This window comes from Odocoileus virginianus, chromosome 16, assembly GCF_023699985.2.
Source record: "Odocoileus virginianus isolate 20LAN1187 ecotype Illinois chromosome 16, Ovbor_1.2, whole genome shotgun sequence".
NCBI classification, from domain to species: domain Eukaryota; kingdom Metazoa; phylum Chordata; class Mammalia; order Artiodactyla; family Cervidae; genus Odocoileus; species Odocoileus virginianus.
In genome coordinates this window covers 40,244,250-40,266,368 of record NC_069689.1, presented here as the reverse complement: position 1 = coordinate 40,266,368, position 22,119 = coordinate 40,244,250, and the positions used below count along the sequence as shown (strand labels likewise).

General features: G+C 52.2%; 1 protein-coding gene across 1 annotated transcript in view; it reads left to right on the top strand.

Moving 5' to 3' along the window:
- Window positions 1–22,119, top strand: part of ATP10A (ATPase phospholipid transporting 10A (putative)) — a 180,064-nt gene that overhangs the window by 71,911 nt on the left and 86,034 nt on the right. Inside the window, 1 exon segment of the mRNA XM_070478113.1 lies at window positions 3,690–3,894. Within this exon segment, the coding sequence (XP_070334214.1) occupies window positions 3,690–3,894 (205 nt within the window).

Genomic DNA, 22,119 nt, shown 5'->3' with positions numbered 1-22,119 from the left:
GGACGTTGTCAGGTGCCGGTCGGCTCGCACTGCTGTGACAGCGCACAGACGGGGCGGCTCACACACCAGAGGTTTATTCTTGCTCTGTCTGGAGCTGGATGTCCCAGATAAGGCGCTGACAGGACCGAGGCCTGTCTCCCGAGGCCTCTCCTTGGCTTGCCCATGGTGGTCTCTCCATGTGCTCATGTGGTCCCCCGCACACGCATCCCTAGTATCGCCCCCTTTAGGAGTGCTCGGTGTTGGGCTGGGGCCCCGCTCTGTGACCTCATTTAGACTCAGTCACTTCTTTTAACGACTGTATGTCCAAATAGAGATGCTGGGGCCACTTACATATAATATGTATGTTACATGTATTGTATCTGTTATGTATGTGTAGATGTACATGTGTACTATGTAACATGGTATATACCATATACAGTGTATGTACCTATATGATGTACCCATAAGGAGAATGAGTAAGAGTGGCACAGGCAGGGATGTTAACCGCGCCAGCGTGGGGTGCAGGCTTGGTGCTGGAGCTCCCACTGAGCAGTCGGCGGAGCTGTGGGGCTTGCACGAGGAGTCTTGGTCTGCCGAGGAGAAGGGGCTCTGTGCCGTGTTCAGCACAGGTGCCTCCTGAGCCTGGGTTTCCCGAGTCCCTGTGAGCTGCAGGGCCTCTCTCCTTCAGGCCCAGAGTGGCCTGCTGCCGCTTGCCTGGCGTTCGTGCCTGGGGCTGTGGGGGCTGCTCCTGCCAGGACGGGCAGATGTCTCACCATTGCTGTTTCCAGGGCAGGGGTGGCGAGGGCTCTTCCAGACTCAGAGCCTCCACAGTAACTTTGAGAAGTTGCTGTTTTAAAGACGTGCTCTGCTGGAGTGGGCAAGCTAATGTTCTAAGGTTTCAAGGCAGATGGACACTGACTTCAGTTCTGAAAATGGAGTGCGGTGAAGATAAACTGAGCCGAACGGGGTCCTGCCCCGCCTCCCCCCGCTGGTGGTCCCACCCCCGCCATCCCCAGGGCAGGGACCCGGTCTCCCGGCAGCTGCTGTCACCCTGGGCCGCCCAGCTCGCTGAGAGTGTACTGTTGCCTCAGGGACAGCACAGGGACATAGCTTCTGGATACTTTCTCCAAGGAAGGACGCAGGCCCTTCAGCTGCCTCTGTGCCTTCTGTGGGTAGCCGACAGAGGGTCCTGAGGAGGAAGAAATACCAAAGAGCTAATGTTAGAATGTTTCTAATGGTAGAAAGTCAAAGTCTCACCTTCAGAAGAGAAAGCAGGAGCAGTTAGGTGATGTTTCATCTCTCAGTCCATTGGAAGGCGGTCAGACTGTGACAGCGAGCGAGCAGTGCCCTTGGCGTGTGCCGGCGGACTGTCCAGCTGGGGGATGCTCATCTGAACAGTGTCCTGGTCTTGGAGGGACGCAGGCCACAACCCCCAGGGGGCGCTGTCTAGTGCTTTGGTCTTGCATTTGGTTTTTACTTTTTTTAATTTCAACAAAGTCATGTTTCCAGAAGTAAAAGCCATTAAGAACAAGTAATAAACATGTACAAAAAATAACAAGAAATGTTTCATAAATTGCAAAATAATATCTTACAATTTAGATAAGCTGGTCAAGTATTATTTGAATACACACCATGTTTGATAAAATTACCTCTTTTACTCTTTTAATATTTGCATGTATGCCTTGCATTTAGTTTTGAGGACAAAGTTGTATCTAATTTGTCTTTGTTGGCTCTGTAGCAACCAGACAACCAAATGTGCTCATGAATTAGCGGAATGCAAGAAAACAGAAGCTTTACTACAGCTTCTTTAGTTTTCAGCACCTGGGTCAGCTGATGCTAGGAGCCCCTGGACATTTGCCATGGGTGCCCTCAGAATAAAATAGAAGTCTGACACTCAGGAATGGTCGCCAGAGCTCAGGAGTTGGGTGAGACCCAGACTCACTGCTGAATTGGTCTCTCGGAGCTCAGCTGAGGAAGGTCACATTATGAGATGGGGGCCAGTGAGAGAGTGAGGGTGCAAGTGGAATGTGTTTTAGGGCTCTTTATTTTCCTGACAATATAGCCCAGAGGGTTTTTTGATGCAGTTTCCTTATGTAGAATGACATCTTGAGATAGATTCTTGGTTCTCTGCTTATTTATAAATGTGGACAAGACTGCCTCCAACAAACTCTTAAAATGTCCTTTGTAGGATTAATGAGCTTAATTTTCCAGAGTAAAAAATCTAAGCAGAAATACATAATGTTTTCATCCTGGTATCTGTTAACCAGTGGTAACTAACAGATGCTGAAAGCTGACTGTGGTGGCAGTGTTCTGAGTGATTATCCACTTCATCTTGAGTAACATGGGGAGGATCCATTTGTGGGGGCTCCATCCTGCAGATGGTGCAGAGATTCTATCTGTCTCTGTGACTTTGTCTTGTGTCGGGACCTCACAAAAGTGAGATTGTGTAATAGTTGTCCTTTCGTGACTGACTTATTTCACTTGGCATAATGACCTCCGAGTTCATCCATTTTGTAATGAGTCAGAATTTCCTTCCTTTTCATGGCTGAATAATATTCCACTATATTCCTTTGTGGCTCAGCTGGTAAATCTGCCTGCAATGTGGGAGACCTGGGTTCAATCCCTGGGTTTGGAAGATTCCCTGGAAAAGGAAGGGCTACTCACTCCAGTATTCTGGCCTGGAGAATTCCATGGGTTGTATAGTCTGTGGGGTCACAAAGAGTGGGACAGGACTGAGTGACTTTTACTTCACTTCATGTGGATTTTTGCTCATCTCTTCATCTATTGTTGGGCATTTGGGTTGTTTCTACCTTTATGCTACAGGGAGTAATGCGGCTATGAACATGGGTAGGCAAATATCTATACAAGTCCCTGATTTTAGTTCTTTAGAGGTACATACCTAGGAGTGGAAAATTTAGTCATTTTATTTTTTTAATTAAGTAACTAATTTTGACCAAGTAATGGCAGTGGGATTCCAGTTCCTTGACCATGGACTGAACATGCAGCCTCTGCAGGGGAAGTGCTGAGTCCTAACCACTGGACCACCAGGGAAGTCCCCAGTTTAATCATTTTAAAGTGAACAATTCAGTGGCATTTTGTGTGTTCAGAGTTGTGCAACCATGACCACTACCTAGTTCCAGAATGTTGTAATCACCCCAAACGGAAACCTGTACCCAGTAAATAACTTCTCATCTCCCTAACCCCTAGACGGTGGCAACCACAAATCCATATTCTATTGCCATAGATGCCTGTTCCAGATATTTCATGTAATCGGAGTTACGCTGGATGTGGCCTTCAGGAATCTTCTTTTTAAATGCTTCTCTTTTCAAAATAAATAATTTTTGGTCACCCTGGGTCTTTGTGGCTGTGTGCAGACTTTCTGTAGTTGGGTCTGCGGGAAGGAGAGGTGTTCTTCATTGCGCTACATGGGCTTCTTGTAGAGCACAGAAAACTCGGTCGTGGCGCACTGGCCTAGGTTGCTGTGTGGCAGGTGGAATCTTCTTGGACCAGGGATTGAACCCGTGTTCCCTGCATTGGCAGGCGGATTCTTACCTGCTGTGCCAGCAGGGGGTCCTCAGCACTTTTTATTATGGAAATTTTCCACATGCCAGAGGGTGGCACAGAGTGTTCACCGAGCTGCGTGTGCCCGCCACCCAGATGAGGCCTCAGTTGAGCTCCGCCAGCCTTGTTAACGGCCGTGTCTTTAACAGGGAGGAGAAGCAGTACGTGAACCGGTTCTGGAAAGAGATCCGCGTGGGAGACTTCGTGCGCCTCCGCTGCAATGAGACCATCCCCGCAGACATCCTGCTGCTGTCCTCCAGCGACCCCGATGGGCTGTGCCACATCGAGACGGCCAACCTGGACGGGGAGACCAACCTGAAGCGGCGCCAGGTGGTCCGAGGCTTCTCCGAGCTCGTAAGTGACCTGGCGCGTCCCGGGAACCTTGTGCCGCCGCCGTGTCTCCTGCACGGGCCTCCATGCCTCTGGGAACATTCGCTTCCTGTGAGAGCAGGTCCGCGCCTGGAGTGGGGCTGAGGGCCTGAGCTTTCACTTCCTGTGAGAGCAGGTCCGCGCCTGGGGTGGGGCCCAGGGTCTGAGCCTTCACTTCCTGTGAGAGCAGGTCCACGCCTGGGGTGGGGCCGAGGGCCTGAGCCTTCACTTCCTGTGAGAGCAGGTCCGCGCCTGGGGTGGGGCCGAGGGCCTGAGCCTTCACTTCCTGTGAGAGCAGGTCCGCGCCTTGGCTTCCTGTGAGAGCAGATCCGCGCCTGGGGTGGGGCCGAGGGACTGAGCCTTCACTTCCTGTGAGAGCAGGTCCGCGCCTGGGGTGGGCCCAGGGTTGGCGGCCCACCGCCCGCAGGAGCTGTGACTACCCGGGGGCGGGGAGCAGGCTGGCTCTGTGACTCTGGGTTCACTGTCCACTTCTCAGACTTGGCGTGGCCTTCAGGTCACCGGGAACACTTGGGCCTGGCCTACTGTTGGCGCTCATCCTCCTGTTGCTCTTGTTCTGACACAGCAGAAGTAGTGACTTGGCCGCAGCATGTAGCTTTAGGAATTCCTGTCCTCAGAGGTGTGTCTGGGTTCACCCGATTCCACCCGGGTCCATCTGCGTCGCCGTCTCTGACTGGATCCTGTCTGGGAGGAGCGTCAGTCCAGCTCAGAAATGCTAGGCCTGTGAGGACTGAGAGGTAGAACGGGGGGCCGGGCCCAGCCCCGGTACCCACCAGTAGCTGGTGGCTGAAAACTCAGCCTTCAGGAGGCTCCCTTCTCTGTCGGCCCCCAGCTCTATGCAGAGGAGACAAGGTGCCTACCCCAAGGGCCTGTAGGGAGCGTGATCAGGATCACCGCGGCCCTTGTTCTGACACCGTGCTGCCTGTTTGTGCATGTGGGCCTCGCCATCAAGGAAGGAAGGTTTAAGAAGCGCCTGAGATGATGCGCTCCTGCGTTTCAGGAAGGCCGCCACTGTGGGGCGTGGGGGGGGCCCGTCTCTTTCTCTGTTGTTGCCCTGTCTTCGTGAGCTCCTACAGGGGAGCCAGGCCTTAGAGTCAGCACTGAGGGGTTCTGGAGCAGCTGGCTTCTTTTATAGCCTGGGGTGTCCCTGGGGCACTGTTGGTATCTGCGGTGCAGTGTTCATCGTGCAGGGTGGCTGGGGGGCATCCCTGGTTTCCGCTGTGAGTGTCCGGGCCATTTGCCCTTGGTAGCTGTGCCCACCTCGACACACTTGCAAAGGGCCAGACGGCCTCCCACACCCTGGGGCCCCCACTGGCCCTGGTGGCAGGACTTTCTGAGCCTGGCGCTCGCTCACCTCCTGTGGACCCTGACTTCCTCAGCATGTCCGGACCGTTGTGCCGTTGCTTCCATCCACCACCCTGATTTCCTTGTTTCAGGCTCCTTTTGTGCCAAGAATGGTTTTGTGAGTTGCCTCAGATCTTTCTTACAATGAGGCAATGCATACATAAACATTAAAAATGGTATTTTAAAAACGGGATTGTTTCCTCCCAGGTCAGAGGAGTTGATGGCAGGGCTCACTGGGGACCCTTGGGGCCCAGCACTGGCCTGTCCAGTGCGCTTTAGCTTCCGCATTGATTGTGCGTCAGGGTTTGGTAGTAAGTGTTCAGGCCGAGCTTCCCCTGCCCCGCATTCCCCCAGGCCCCGTGTTCCTCTGCTCTGAGGCCACCTGACTCCGGGCCTAACCCAGGTCCCCAAAGCCCGCAGTTCCCCAGCCCTCTCCAGGGTCCAGCCCAGCATAGGAACCACCCCTGAGGTCAGCAAGGATGGGCTTGGATTTGAGGGAGGCGGTGAACACACAGCCTCCAGCTCCATCCTGGCGGAGCAGCCAGTGTGTGCAGAAGGTGTGTGTAACATACACAGACGCACCTGAATATCTAATAGATGAAAGCTCAGACACTGGGATGATCTGGTAAAACTGCAGAACTAGAGAGCAGAATGGATCTGTTTGGATGGCGAGAGGGGCAGAGCCAGGTAGGTGCATCTCCTTGGTCAGCTCTCCTCAGTGACTTTCTTGTTTCTTATCATCTAGTTTGTTCATCTAGTTTGCTAAACCCGGTAATATCTAAAAGCCTCCTCAACCCACTTTTTTCCCAAACAAAAGCTGGAACACCTTACTGCTCGCTGGTGCTTTGCACAAATGTGTAATTTGTAAGATGGATTGGATGTTGAAATTCCAGGATGGCCACAGACAGATGCATCCTTGACCTACCTGCATAGGGCCTGTGTGTTCCTGAGGAGGCTAGTGGAGCTGAGCCGTAACCTGATCAAAATGGCCATAATTAGGAACCTGAACCATTTTGATATATTAAAAAAAAAAAAGTTTCTTTATTAGCACCCAGATTCTCAATATGCACACTCTAGTCCCTATTATTAGTGTATTTCTTCTCCTTTCTGTTTTTTTCTCCCTTTCTTTTCCTAATTTCCAAAGGCATTTTTCTGGTACTTGAATTTTTCTTTATACAATATTATTCTGAAATATATGAACTGCCCCATGGAAGCCTGACATTTGGAAAACCAAGGTTCAGCTGTAACACTACAGTGCCAGGAACATTTCAGTCCTGTGTATTGAGATGAAGTTTTCATAGATGGAGTCAGTTGGCATCTCAGGCAGGTGAAAAGCGTATTCCTGTCCAATACACAGTAATACAGTTCCACATTGATGACAGCTCTGTTAGAAGTGGAGGCCCCTAGGAGAGTTTAAATTAGAGCTATTTGAAAAACTTAGGTGAAGAATAAGAGAGGGCCTTGACAATCATGCAGGGTCTGGGTACATCCACCAAGGTCTAGTGAGGAGGCAGAAACCACACCTGATTTAGGGCAACTTTGATGTAAAGAAAGAATTCCCCATGGGAGTTGCATAATAAGAAGTAAAGTGACTCCCCAGAATGCAGAAGGGCTGACAGAATAGCCAGTGGCCTGGGGCTGAGACAGCGTCCAGGGAAGAGGCCCTGAAGCTGAGCCTTGTTCTCCTGGCCAAGTTCATGGCTGTCTTTCGTGGGATGGTAGGAAAGCTACTGAGTGCTGTCCCAGGGGGTCAGCCCTCATGAGGGTAGGGAAGCCTTCCACTGAGAGGTGTTGGGCGTGGTAACTTTGGGATGCTGGGGCAGGTGCCATCTCTGAGAGGTGCTGGGCATGATGCCTTTGGGATGCTGGGGCAGGTGCCATCTCTGAGAGGTGCTGGGCATGATGCCTTTGGGATGCCGGGGCAGGTGCCATCTCTGAGAGGTGCTGGGCATGATGCCTTTGGGATGCTGGGGCAGGTGCCATCTCTGAGAGGTGCTGGGCATGATGCCTTTGGGATGCCGAGGCAGGTGCCATCTGCTGAGAGATGCTGGGCATGATGCCTTTGGGATGCTGGGGCAGATGCCATTGCTGAGAGGTGCTAGGCATGATGCCTTTGGGATGCCGAGGCAGGTGCCATCCACTGAGAGGTGCTGGGCATGATGAGTTTGAGATGCCAGAGCAGGTGCCATCCGCTGAGAGGTGCTGGGCATTATGCCTTTGGGATGCTGGGGCAGGTGCCATCTGCTGAGAGATGCTGGACATGATGCCTTTGAGATGCCAGGGCAGGTGCCATCACTGAGCGGTGCTGGACATGATGCCTTTGGGATGCTGGGGCAGGTGCCATCACTGAGAGGTGCTGGGCATGATGACTTTACGATGCCAGGGCAAGTGCTGCTGGAGTTGGGTGCTGGGGATGCCCCCCTCTGTGTGTGACTCCTGCTGCTGCGGTGAACGACTGCCACAGGTGACTTTCTGGACAGCAGCCCTGGGGGTCCCAGGCCTGTGCATGAGAGGGGCTCAGGACGGGGTTCAGGGGGCAGCAGAACGGACTCGGGCCCTGGTCTCCTGAGCTGAGAGTCCCGGAGGACAAGTGCACTGAGCAGATGGCTGGCGCCTCCCCCATCCTCACTAATGATGAGAGAGTGGCTCCTCTTCCCACCCTTTGCAGTTTCTGAAGTCGTTTATGAAGAGCTTGTTTGCCAGGAAGGACGCTGAGAAAGAGGGAAGTGGTCCACACGCCATAGGGTCTGGGCAATAAGGCGGTGAACCTGGCCCCGAGAGGACCCAGGCCTGCCCGCCAGCAGATGCTCGACACTGAGCAGCGAGGAGACGCCCTTGAGGGGACTGGCTGGGAAAGGGCCTTCCAGAAGGCCGAGGAGGCCTCCAGAAAGAGGCCGTGAACCGCATTCTGAAGGCGAGGATGGGAGGGTCTGGGAGCCAGGGAGTGTTTTAGGCAGTGACACAGGTCAGATGATGTCTCAGAGGTGGACACGACATTGTATTTACTGAAGAGTGTTCACCAAATTGTACAGAATTCAGAGGCTGGAAGCCCAGAATGATGGCAGTGAGGCGGGGTGCACGTGTGGCCTGCCCAGATCCCCGGGTCAAAGGACAGAGTGCCCAGACACCTCCAGCCACCCAGGCGTCTCACTCTGGAGAACGAAGCGTAGGTACTGGCACTTCAAAATAAACATTTGGTTTAATGTTGGGGTCATGGAAGTTCCCTTGTGGTTAGGACTCCATGCTTTCACTGCAGAGAGCCTGGTGGTTCAGTCCCTGGGTGGGGAACTAAGATCCTGCAAACCAAAAATGAAACAAAAAGAAGTTTGGGTCAAATTGTCAAATTGGCATTATCCACGAAATAAAAGGGACTCCAAGGCTGACCATGAGCTGTCCCAGCAACTCACATGTTCCAGCTTTCTGGGAGTCAGCCTTTACCATGCCTCTCCCTTTCATGGTGGTGCAAACATTTCCAAATCATATTTTTAAATATAAATTGTCAGGTAATGATGATGTATGTTTTTATAGACAAGAAACAGAATGGGAAGTCAGGAGAGTCTACCAAGGCCCGCTCCTCCGCCGCTTGACTAGGGAGAGTCTGGCACCCCTGGGTCTGGCCGCATGACTGCTCCAGCCCCATCTGTTCTGGGCATCTGTCCCTCCATCTCGCACATTCATCCAGGTCTTGGAGTCCTGCCCATGCAACTGCATCTGTGATATTTGCACAGTCAGTTCGGCAAAACGAGGAATTCCTTAGGCTGATGATTTCACAGCGATCATTTTTTCTTACAGGCTCACTTTTGTGATGTTTCATTCTTTTAGCAAACATTTACTGAGCACCTACTGTATGTTAAATGCCATTCTAGGCACCCATCAAAACAGGCAAACCTCCTTCCCTTCGTGGTGAATAAGGAAATCGCGCAGAGGTGGGCCAGAGCTACTACCAGGGATAAAGCAGCAGTCGGGGCCCCATGTGCCCGGGGGTGGAGTTTGGCGGAGGGTGGAGCCCCGAGGCATGGAAGGCATATTGGAATCAGGGAGGGGCTGTCCAGGAGGGGACTTTATGTGGGCTAGTTTCCTGGGAAAAAACATTCCTCTGGTTTATCTCTTGGATGGACCTGTGGGACCATTGCCCACACCTACGGGGCCATCTGCTTCCTGCAGTGTGGAGCGCTGATTGCGAGAGCTGAACCCACGAGCCTGCCCAAGTTCACTCTGCCCAGGCGTGTGTGGGTGTGTGCATATGTGTGTGCATGTGTGCCTGGCACGTGCTCCTGATGACATCAGTGTGGAATTTCCTAGGCTGGAAAAAGTCTGAGAAGCACTACCTTAGAAAGTAGTGCTTTTTAAATATACACATACTTAAATATACATGTATCCATCCTACCCCCGATGTCCAGACAGGCACAGATCCTAATCCTAAGTCAGTGATACGGCTTTCCTTCCAATTATGCACATAGGTGTGTCTAAAATCCCACCAGTATTGGGTGCCAGGCTCTCAGGCAGTGACAAAGCTGAGTTTCCTTTAGGAGGGAGAGGCAGTCCTCCCCCAAGCTACTTGATAGAATTCAAGAGCTGAGGAGGATATCCAAAGTTCCAAATATGAGGAAACAAAATTAATATTTTTTGTTTCTACCTACACATGCTCCCCAAATTATCTCTATAGTAGGAAAACTAGGGATGAAAAGGTGGTTTGTGATATAGTTCTTGCAACAAAGTTTCTTTCTCCTAAGCTTTTCCAATAGTCTTCAAATTAGCTACATTCTCTGCTGTGAGACTGAAGAAGGAAACCGTCTGTCATCAAAGTGGAAAACAAAGACAGCTGGCTGGGTGTGTTAATTGGATCAGTTGACATCAAGCCTTAAAAAGATTCATGGTTTTCTTTTACCATGAAGTGCAGTCATTAAGCTCATAATTTGTTCTGTGGGACTTTGTTTTTTAATGCTTGTCTATAAGCTGAGCTTTATTTTTATTTTTTTGAAAACTTTTTATTTTGTATTAGGCTGTAGCTGATAAGTATTGTGATAGTTTCAGGTGAACTGTGAAGGGAACTCAGCCATACATATACAAGTATCCATTCTCCCCCAAACTCCCCTCCCATCCAGGCTGCCACATAACACTGAATGGAATTCCGTGTGCTGTACAGTAGGTCCTTGTTGGTTATCCATTTTAAGTATAGCAGTGTGTCCATGTCCATCCCAAACTCCCTAACTATCTCTCTGCCCATCCTGTATGCTGGGAACTGTAAGTCTGTTCTCTGAGTCCCTTTCTGTTTTGTAAGTGAGTGATTTGTGTCATTTCTTTTTAGATTCCATATATATAAGGGATGTTGTATGATATTTGTCCTTCTCTGTCTGACTTCACTTAGTATGACAATCTCTGGGTCCATCCATGTTGTTGCAAATGGTATTATTTCATTCTTTTTAATGGCTGAGCAATATTCCATTGTATATATGTACTTTGAGACATTTTTATTCTCAAATTTAACAAGCACATACTTTGGTTAAAGGATATTAAATAGGTAAGAGGAAAGACTTTGAGAAAGAAAATTATTTTGAGAATAACTATATTTGGACTCAAATTTTAATTCTAGCAAGTATGGATATTCAAAGCAATTCAGTTAGGTAGGTAATATAATTATCTGAGACATGCTATGTTTTACAGTATCAACTGTATTTGATTAATGGGGAATGTCAATTTGGTTGTATAATAAGATGCTTTGGTTTTTAATCCTGGTAACTTTGCCATGGATTTTTTAATTTGAACCTGTGGTCTAACAAAGCAGACTTTACAGAGAGTGAAGCACTGTAATCTTAATGAAAACAGGTGAATGCCAGGAAATTGATAACATTATGCATATGTGGGGGCTTAATCGTAAAAGATCTTATTACAGTATATAAAAACTTCGACATTGTCTTCATTTAAATTTGTGTTTTTTGTTTGGTTGGAAGTAGTTATTTCTTATTCTAGGAAAATGATAACTAAAGCTGTAAGGTTTTTGTTCTCTTTATGGTGGTGTACAATGTGAAGTTTCTTTGTGTGTTTTCAAAAAATAATCTATTTTCAGTTTTTCTAAATGTAGTTGAATTACTTCAGTGATTGAAAAAAGTTTGAGGCTGTGTGTATGTGTTTCTGGAGCAGGAATTTCTTGACCAGCAGGAGCTGGCGATGTGAGATACTTCCAGTTGTCATAAGTTCCTCCTCATAAGTGAATATGGATGTGTATGTAGGCATGTGTGTGAGTGTGTAGGCATATATATGTGTCTGAGAGAGTGTGTGTGCAAAGTATGTGTCCCTAAGAATAAAGCAAGATGATCTGAGCGTGTCCAAGTTACCACTTTCAACTATCTTCGAGGAGAGGATTAAGATTCTTTCCTGGGCTGAAATGTAGTGTTCCAGCAGCGTGTTGATCTATAGGAGCTCACTCCTGAGGAGCCTGGGATTTTCAGTCTGATTGTCGGGCATCTCTGTTCCCTGAGTGCATCAGGCAGTGCTGCCCAGGTAGCCCCATTTCTGCACAGTGCACGGTGAGGCAGTCTGTTTCTTGATGGGGTGTCATGCCTGCGATCTCTCCCTTCCCTTGTTTTCTGATAAGAGCTCCTGACAAGAGGAAGGTCCCTGCTCCCACAACATGAGACCAGTTGCCACAGCATTTGAATTTTTTGTGTTAGCCTCCTTTTGTTTCTGAATGTTTAAGAGTCTAGTTCCTCATTTCAAATAAAAGCAAAAATAAACAAATGGGACCTGATTAAACTTAAAAGCTTTTGCACAACGAAGGAAACTATAAGCAAGGTGAAAAGACAGCCTTCAGAATGGGAGAAAATAATAGCAAACGAAGCAACTGACAAAGAATTAATCTCAAAAAATATAGAAGCAGCTCATGCAGCTCAATTCCGGAAAAATAAATGACCCAATCAAAAAATTGGCCAAGGAAGTAAACAGACATTTCTCCAAAGAAGACATACAGATGACTAACAAACACATGAAAAGATGCTCAACATCACTCATTATCAGAGAAATGAAAATCAAAACCACAATGAAGTACTATCTCATGCCAGTCAGAATGGCTGCTATCCAAAAGTCTACAAACAATAAATGCTGGAGAGGGTGTGAAGAAAAGGGAGCCCTCTTACACTGTTGGTGGGAATGCAAACTAGTACAGCTGCTATGGAGAACAGTGTGGAGAACAGTTTTTCCTTTAAAAACTGGAAATAGAACTGCCATACAACCCAGCAATCCCACTGCTCGTCATACACACCGAGGAAACCAGAATTGAAAGAGACACATGTACCCCAATGTTCATCACAGCACTGTTTACAATAGCCAGGACATGGAAGCAACCTAGATGTCCATCGGCAGATGAATGGATAAGAAAGCTGTGGTACATATACACAATGGAATATTTCTCAGCTATTAAAAAGAAACATTTGAGTTCTAATGAGGTGGATGAAACTGGAGCCTATTATACAAAGTGAAGTAAGAAAAACACTAATACATATACATTAACACACATATATATATGGAATTTAGAAAGATGGTAATGATGACCCTATATATATGCAAGACAGCAAAAGAGACACAGATATAAAGAACAGACTTTTGGACTCTGAGAGAGAAGGCGAGGGTGGGATGATTTGAGAGAATAGCACTGAAACATGTATATTATCATATGTGAAACAGAGTGCCCGTCCAGGTTCGATGCATGAGACAGGGCGCTCAGGGCTGGTTCCCTGGGATGACCCTGAGGGATGGGATGGGGAGGGAGGTGGGAGGGGGGTTCAGGATGGGGGACACATGTACACCCATGGCTGATTCATGTCAGTGTATGGCAAAACCACCACAATATTGTAAAGTAATTAGCCTCCAATTAAAATAAATTAATTTTTTTTAAAAAGCAAGGAAACCAATAGGGAAATACTGCAATAATCTAGTAAAGAAATGGTAATGGCCTAAAATTAGAACAATAATTGTGGAGATGAATAAGACAAGTTATACTTAGGAAATATTTAAAGAGCAAGATCAATAAGAATTTGTGATTAATTAAATGTGGTTTATTAAGAAAAAGAGTCTAGTTCCTCATTTCAGCAAGAATTATAGGGAAGTTATATAAAGCCTTCTGTCTGTGTGGGCTCCTCTGTGGAAGGCAGTGCTAGGTTCCTGCACTGGTGAGAGTGCTTCTGAGCATCTGGCCCCCCGTGCATGAGAACAGAGCAGGGGTCCACATCCACCTCTGCATGGTCATCGCTGTTCCCCAGGCAAGAGAAATTTAAAGAGGCCAGACACCAGACCCCCAAGGGGTGCAGGGCAAGCTGGGCCCAGTATGTCGGTTCCTATGTTGGGGTGGGGTGTTTCCAGGGTTCAGGCTGAAGCGGTAGCACAGGTGGTTTGCCCACCCTGGGGTAGTGCTGTGTGCAGGGGGCAGGCACAGCACCCTGCTTTTGTCCCCACCCCGTGTTTTGCTGCTGGCTCTTTAGATGTGGCAGTTGATTGGTGGGGTTTTTTGTTTGGTTTTTTTTTTTTTTTGGTCTTTTTGCATCTTGTCCATAATTTGTCCCAACTGTGCATGCACACAGTTATTTTTGTAACTTTCAGTTTCTTGATATTTTGTAGCTTGAGGAGACATTTGTTCAGGTGCAGGCACTGCAGCAAAGGGTCCCAGGCCCCAGCCTGTCTAACTTGCAGGGGATTCTGTCTGTAAGGGGAGGGGAGCTGAGCTGCACTGTTACCCGTTTAGGTGTGGATGAACCCATGCTCTGGACATCTAAACTGGGCTTAAACCCTATTGAGATACACCAGGGCTTTCCCAGCAGTGCCAATGAGTAACCTGTGCTGCAGAAGACACCGGGATTCGACCTAGCGGGACTGATAGATCTTGTCACCCAGCTGAGGTCAGGCAGAAGTTTGTTGGTTTCCAGTGGAGCCACTTGCTAGGTAGCAGCTGTGACTGGATGCCTTCCCCTCCCCGCCCCCTCTAAAAGTGTGTCATTGCTAATGACCAGGAATCCTCCTCTCTCTTCCAGAGAGTGGGCTCTGAGCTACATCTGTGTGGGTTTTCATAAGTTTAGAACTGGGCCTAAGCTTCAAAATCATTCTTTGTCGTACACACACAGACACATAATGCTAACACAAACAGAAATATCCTTGTGTGAGTTTTGTGTCTTTGAGAAAAAAGGAAAAAATTTACTCTCACGTACTTGTGACGAGTGACTTTTCAGCAGCTTCTCCTGCCGGAGTGGTAAAGAAGGGAGGCTTCAAAGGCCTGCAGATCTAGGTTTGTTTTGGAAGGAACTTCAAACGGCTGTTGCAGTCATCCGGCCTTGGTCGAGCGTTCTGGAACCTTGACCATCAGGCGGAAAGTCTTGTGAGGACAGACTTTGTGAGGCTGCGAGACTGAAGAGTATCCACCCTCAGCCCTGGAGACCCCCTGCAGGGTCCCAAGTGTGGCGCCCCGCGTGGACACTCTGCAGGCAGGCTCTGCAGGCCGAGGTGCGCAGGGAAGTTGTGCCTGCGGGGCGGGGCTCTGGAGCTCGGGTAGGACTTTCCTCTCAAGCCCCAGAGAGACCAGAGGCTCGAGGGGACTCGGATTCAGGGAGGGGTGCCATCCTGCACACCGTGCCCCCGGGAAGCTGGGAGTCCGTGACAGCTGCCTGCCCACCTGTGGACAGGGGATTCTGGGCTGGCCGCCGCAGGCCCCGGGAGCGGGGCCAGTGGTCAGTGGTCAGAGAGCTGTGATCCTTCCCGTGAGGAGCCCGCCCAGCCCTGCGTGGTGGTCCCAGCAGGCTCTCCCCCAGCGGGCTTTTCCCCAGCACTCAGCGTGTGCCAGGCCTCTCAGTCACTGCCGCTCCGTGATTCTCTCGAGGGAGGCGCGGGGACCCCTGTGGCACCCAGATCCCCATGTGGTACACAGCGTGGCCCTGCCTCTTGTCTTAGCGCAGGCAGAGGGCAGGCGGGGTGCAGGGCCGCCCCCAGGGAGCCCGGGCAGGTGGTGGGGAAGGTTCTGGATGAGGAGGCCTGGGCTGCGCTCTGTGCAGCCTCTGGGTTGGGGTTGGGGGGCAGCGTGGCCATGCTCGGGTTGGGCAAGGTGAGTCTGGGGTCCCACGGTGGCACCACCATACAGGGCCCAGCTGGGCTTTCTGCCGGGTTTGGAGCATGTGCTTCTGACTCCACTCATGTGGCTTGAGAGGCAAAAAAAAAAAAGACGTTTGCTTTTATTCTAAGCAGAGGCAGCTGTTTGTTCCGCTGATTGCACCTTTCAGAGAGAAGGTCCCTGCTGAGTTGCTGTGGCAGGAGCAGGAGGCCTGGACATCCTTCCTCGCGGCCCCAAGGAGCGCTCTGCCCCCCGCGTCACGGCCCCTCCACGCTGCACCCAGTCCCAGGCCGGCCACATCCCGGCCGTCTCTGCCAGCGCATGCGGTGCCCGCTGGGCTGACCCTTCCTGAGGGCAGAGAGCCGCCCCAGCCTGAAGCTTCTGCAGTGCCATGCCCGACTCCCGCTGGGAGGCAGCCCCTCACGAGGTGTCCCTTCCGTGGGGGCACCCAGGGCCCTTCCGTGCATGCGCGCAGGCTGTCCCATCGGGTCTGTCCTGAAAGAGACGTGCCTCTGAAAGAGAGCAACTCCCCTCCCCTCCACGGGGGCTCTCAGAACTGGGAACTCTGCCAGAGACGTGCCTGGGGCGGTGGTCTCCACAGCGCACTTCGCCAGCACTGAACCACTTCCCACACTTCCTACTCTGGTGACCCGGACCCCCCCGGGGGTGCATGGAACCCCCAGCACTCTGCCTGCCTGGGCTGGGGGGGAGGCGCTGGGATGCTCTGTGCTCCCCGAGGTTCCCAGGGCCCTGAGATGAGAACACTGCCTTCCTCTCTCGCAGAGGAGGCGGCGGGTCCAGGGAGCTGGGTGGCCCCATCCTGGCTCACGGCCGGCCCTGCAGCCCCTTCCTGCGCCTCTGCGACTCCTGTGTTCGGCCTGCGGGGGCTGGACCCACGCTCCCCCAGTGGTGCCTGGCGGGCCCGCTCACGTCTTCCGGGTGCGACAGCGGGTCCGTCACGTCTCTCCCCTGAGGTTGGCCCTGGGTGCAGCGGCAGCTGCGGTGCAGGAGTCACAGCCAGGTGACCTTGCAGCCCTCACCCTGGCGCTCAGCACGAAAGCCCAAGGCGAAGCAGGCACTGCGGTGAAGTTAAGGGACAGCTCCCCAGGCCAGAACCTCAGGAAGGAAGCTGATCACTGTCCAGATACCTGACTAGAATGTGGTCTGTGGTGGAACAGCCAGGCTAAGGAAACTGCTGATGCCAAGAAGCCAAGGGCAGAATGCATGGCGTGTTTATATGTCTCTCTGTACAAATGCACAGATACAGGAGACAGAGGTGTGCATGCATGCTTGTATCTGGGGGCTCCACTCAAGGTTTGATTGGTGGGAGTTCTGCTGCTTTAATGTGTTGGCGAAAATGTGGCCAGGTGTTTTGGGGGGGATCCTTGGGGTGTGCCCCTCACCAGGCTATGACCCTCATCCCTCACTTCGCTCCAGGAGGCCTTCTTGAGCACGGGACCCTGGGCAGGCCAGCAGATGGTGACCTCTGGGGTTCTGGGGCTGCGAGAAGTCTCCACCTCTGAAGGGTCCAGGTGCTGATGAGGAGCTGGGAGGACCAACCAACCCCCCCCCCCCACACACACACACACAGTGGGGTCCAGATGCTGATGAGGAGCCAGCAGGACCCACAGGCGCGGCACTTGGTGTGCTGGGCACCGTGATGAACGCAGAAAGCACCCCTCCCTCCGGGCGGCAGGCTCGGTGAGCTGCACTATGGCTGGGGCACAGTCACATGAGGAGGCTGTGGCCTGACTGAGGCGGCCAAGGTGCCGCCCACCCTCCCGCCTGGTGCCCCCTGCCCTCCTGCCCTGCCCACGCTCCTCAGGGGCGACCCCAGGCCTGCGCTCCTCTGCGCGTGTCAGCCTTGCCTGCCCTGTTCCCCAAGACTCTCTGAGGGAAACCCAGTTACAGTTGAGGTGGGCAGGGCTGGGGCGGTCGACTGCAGGCTCCATCCCCTCAGTCCACGGAGTAGAAGTGACGCTGACCTTCCGTGGCCTGTGAAGCAGCACGTGTCTTCCTGACACGCCAGCTTTTCACCCGTCGGGTGGTGGCTGGCTCTCCCCACCCCGTCTTCTGACTCAGAGGAGAGCCCTGCTTTAGGAGGGGCCACGGTCCTCAGAGGGGCTGGGAAGGAGCATGCTGTGGGCGGTTGGTGCACGAAGGTGGCCTGGGCAGGCTGGGCCGCAGGGAGCGCTGTGGGGAGCAAGCTTTGGGTTCTGCACCTCCTAGCTAGTGATCCAAGGGGCTCATGGGATCTCTCAGGCCTCAGTTTCAGCACCTGCAAGATGGGTGCCACATCAGGGCCTCCTCCCCTCCTGTCCCTGCCCGTGGCTGCCCTGGAAGGCCTCTGAGGGGGGCAGGCGCAGCCCCTGTGGGCCTGTGTGTGCAGAAGAGCCTCATAATAGACCCAACAGGTCTGTCCCAAGTGGGCAGCATTGCTTTGGGCTCAGTGAGTCCAGAGCAGCAGGAGAAAGCTGGAGAGCTGAGTGCTGGCAGGGGTTGTGTGGGCCTCTGAGGAGGCCTGGGTGTGGCCTGTGGGTCTGGGATGCAGACCTGCATCCCTGCCTCCCTGCTTCAAGAGCACAGGAGAGGGTTGGACACATCCAGCATCCCAGGGGCTGGTCCTGACCCCCTCACAGGACAGGGCTACATGCTTCTGAGGGGAAGACCCAGTTTTTAGAAGGAATCCTTTTTCACATATTGCAGCTATTGGCAGTTACCCTACAGAGGAAGGGAGGATGCTGGCCTCACATGCTTGGAACTGTTAGGGCTCTACCTGCAGATTCAGTGGTCAGTGACGCCAGCAGGAGGGGTGTGGGAGCATGACGTGTTCTCAAGAAGACCTTCACCAAGTCACTTTCCCCAAAGCCATTTAGAAGTGGGCATCATTGGACCCTGAGGTCTCCGAGGCCCCTCTTGCCCCTGCTCTGAGACTGCCTTCCGTGACAAAGGGCAGGGAGCCTGCAGTGCTGTGGGTGGAGAGGTGACAGGAATGGGCAGGCAGCTGTGCCCTGGGCGTGACCCGTCCAGCTCCAGCGCCCACTGGTGCATTTGCTGGGTGCCAGGCCCCCAGCGTGGCCTCTTGGGTGACCCTCAGTGATCCAGGGGGTTTGGGTCGATCGCTTCTCCTGTTTAACAAAGGCAGCAGCTGCAACAAGGGACGCTGCAGCCAGTTGCTGCTCAGAGTGCGATGCAAGGCCTGACCTGCCAGGCCCTGGCTTCTGGTCGAGACAGGCCTCACCTGCCTCCTTATGCCAGTCAGAGGCCCAGCTTTGTCAGGAACAGAGCAGCGGAAGGTAGACCTGGGTGGGGGAGATTTAAGTTAAACATGGGGCGACACACACCTGCATAAAGAAGCCAGCAGTGTGTGCTCCCTGGTATGGCGGCTGCGCGCAGGAGCCCCTGGGCCACTTCGGAAGCCCCGGGCTCGGGGGCAGCGCTGTCAGCCCCAGCGGTGGGCTGAGCTGCTCACGGCAGAGGACGGGTGGGGATAGCATTGAATGCAAGGGCCCTGGTGGCCCAGAGGGGTTTGTACCCACAGGAGGGGCACCGTGGATGCCTCGGGAGCCGCCTCCATGAAGGCAGGCCTGGGAGCCTCTGCAGGGTTTCTTCTGGGGCCCTGCCGCTCCGTTTGCTATCTCCCCTCCAGGAGGGCTGCCTTGGCTGGATCCCCATGGGCCTCCACTGCTTTGCTTACAGGGTGACCACTCACACCTGATGCCCTGTTCATTCTCAGCCATGAGGCAGCGTTACCGTCATGCCCGCTTCACCTGACGGAAGCTGAATCCTGGAAAGATGCTGTGATCTGCTGGCAGGCACTCAACTGGTGCAGGAGAGCCTTGGGGTCCCCATGTGGACACTGCCAGGCCAGGCCTTTGTCCTCCCAGCAGGGTCACTGCTTCCCAAACTAGGTCACTCCCCCTCGTTGGTGACCAGTGCCTGCAAACGGCTATGTATGCTTGTCAGTTTACTTACAAGGTCAATTCTGTGTATTGGGTTGAACCATTGCTGTTGTGTGGGGCAAATTATGACTGTTCTAATGCCTTAGGGGCATCATAGAATACGGAGGATAAACATTTCAGGATGAGATTAAAAAGGAGGATAAACATTTCAGGATGAGATTATAAAGGAGTCTCCACAGCACTTCTGGTCCTCACTTGCTGCCGTGCAGTGAATCTCGCTGGAGGCCAATGCTGGTAGAGAGTGTGAGCACTGGCGTCCTTGTCACTGGTGGACCATACACGTCTGTGACAGGAGCGATTGGAGACCTGTGATCAGCTCCCTGCAAAAGAGGACATCTGTCTGAGTGCCAGGCACCCCGTCTTCCTTCTGCTTTGAACCTCTCCTTGGCTTTGATCTAGAGGAACCAGGTTCGCTACCTGGCTGAGCATGTGAGGGAACCTGGCGGGAATTAAGGGCCTTGCACCACCAGCCGACTGCTCAGCGGGAGCTGAGGGTTTCCATCCTACGCCCTGGAGGAAAGATCCAGAAGTGCCCCTGCTGCCCCCAGGGCCGGGGATAGCGGGGAGGAGAATTGCTGTCTGACTTCAGATCCTTGGGTAACGAAGAGGATTCTTTTTCTTGCTCAGGTTTTTCCATCTGACGAGGATTATGGTCAGAAGGAGAGTGAGTGTTGCTAGCCCATTAAGTGTGTGCGTCAGTATAAGCCCTGAGGCTGCTGCTGTTGACCTGCTTGGTGGAGGAACGGAGGGCTCTGACACCAGTGTTGCTGGGGCAGAGGCGTGGAGGAGGCGCGTGAGAGCAGCACGCGTGGCACAGGTGTTCCTCGTCACCGGGGCCCCCTGTCTTCACCCCTTTGAGCCCTTCACCCCATTGCCCTCGGGGGCAAAAAGGAGCATGTGGAGGGGATGATGCTTTGAAGAGGCTGGACTTCCTGCCTCACTCTGCAGGGCCAGCTCCATGCCAGTGGGCGTCACCGTTTCTTCATCTGTGCCACGTGGGTGAAAAATGCTCTCCTGGTCATGCTGTTGCAGGAACTGGAGACAAATTAAGACCTGGTTCCCAGCACACTGCACTGTCCTCAGCAAAAGAAAAGATGCTGTTTGGGTGCTAAGCAGGTCTGCGATCGACCAGGGGCCCTGTGGGTGTGCTTGAGGGTCAGAAGTGAGCGGGAGCTGAGCTAAGCCCCCGGTTACAGGGAGGTTTGGAGGGAAGCGGAGAGTAGGCTGAAGCTGGGGATGGCGGCGCGGGTAGCACGATGCTTGAAGGAGGCTGGAGAGCTGGTCCCGGAGGCAGTGAGTCCTGGGGCCCAGGGACAGGGAGCTGCCGAGGGGGCCTGGCCGTATGTGGTCGTCTGGGAAGCGTCATGCTTACCAGCTAATAATCAAGAAGCAAACACGCTCATGTTAAATCAATGATCTAGAATTGAAATGATGCCAAGTCCCAGTGAAAATAATTTCTTTTCTTTTTTTTTGTTAAATTAAATTTTATTTTTAACTGGAGGATCATACATCACATGAATCAGCCATAGGTATACATATGCCCCCTCCTTAAACCTCTCCCCATCCTACACCTCTAGGTTGTCCCTGAGTGCCAGTTCTGGAGTCCCTGTGTCATACAGCCAATTCCTACTGGCTATCTATTTTACATACAATAATGTATATGTTTCAATGCTACTCTCTCAAGTCATCCCACTTTCTCCCTCCCCCACTGTGTCCAAAAGTCTCTTTATGTCTACATCTCCACTGCTGCTAATTAGCCTCCAACTAATAAAAATAAATGAAAAAAAAAAGAGGAAAACAAATATATATTAATGGATATATATGAAATTTAGAAATAATTTCTTTCAAGAAGTCCATGTACTGGCAACTTAGGCTTGTAAAAGTAAAGCCCTTAATTGGGGCAGGTTCATTTTGTTGGAGAATGAAGTAAGTGTAGTTATTTTCTTTCAGAAATAAGTTTCTCTTTTCCTAAAATGAAAAGTATCCTTAGAGAAGTCAGATGACAGTATAGAACCTAAAGGACTGGCAACTGATTAAGTGGTTATTTTTACCTACTTGATGGACAGCGCAGAAGTGCGCCGGCTGTGACGGACCACGCAGAAGTGTGGCCATGAGGAGCTACCCCTTGCCCAAGGTCAGGGGTGGCAACCGAGAGCGCCAGGCTGCGACAGCGCAGGAGCCGCGCAGAGGAGCTCCCCGAGTTCCAAGGTCAGGGGCGGCGGCTGAGAGGAGCTACCCCGCGGCCGAGAGGAGCTAACCCACGTCCGAGGTCAGGGGCAGCAGCCAAGAGGAGCTACCACAGGCCCCAGGTCAGGGGCTATGCCTGAGAGGAGGTACCCCATGCCCGAGGTCAGGGGAGGCGGCTGGGAGGAGCAACCCCACCTCCAAGGAGCAGTGGCTGCACGGGCGCAGGAGGGCCGAGAGGAGCTACTCCACGTTCAACGTCACCAGGGGCGGCCGTGAGGAGATACCCCTCATCCAAGGTAAGGAGCAGCGGCTGTGCTTTGCTGGAGCAGCCGTGAAGAGATACCCCATGTCCAAGGTAAGAGAAACCCAAGTAAGACGGTAGGTGTTGTGAGAGGGCATCAGAGGGCAGACACACTAAAACCATAATCACAGAAAACTAGCCAATCTGATCACAGGACCACAGCTTGTCTAACTCAGTGGAACTAAGCCATGCCATGTGGGGCCACCCAAGACAGTCGGGTCATGGTGGAGAGGTCTGACAGAACGTGGTCCACTGGAGAAGGGAATGGCAAACCACTTCAGTATTCTTGCCTTGAGAACCCCATGAACAGT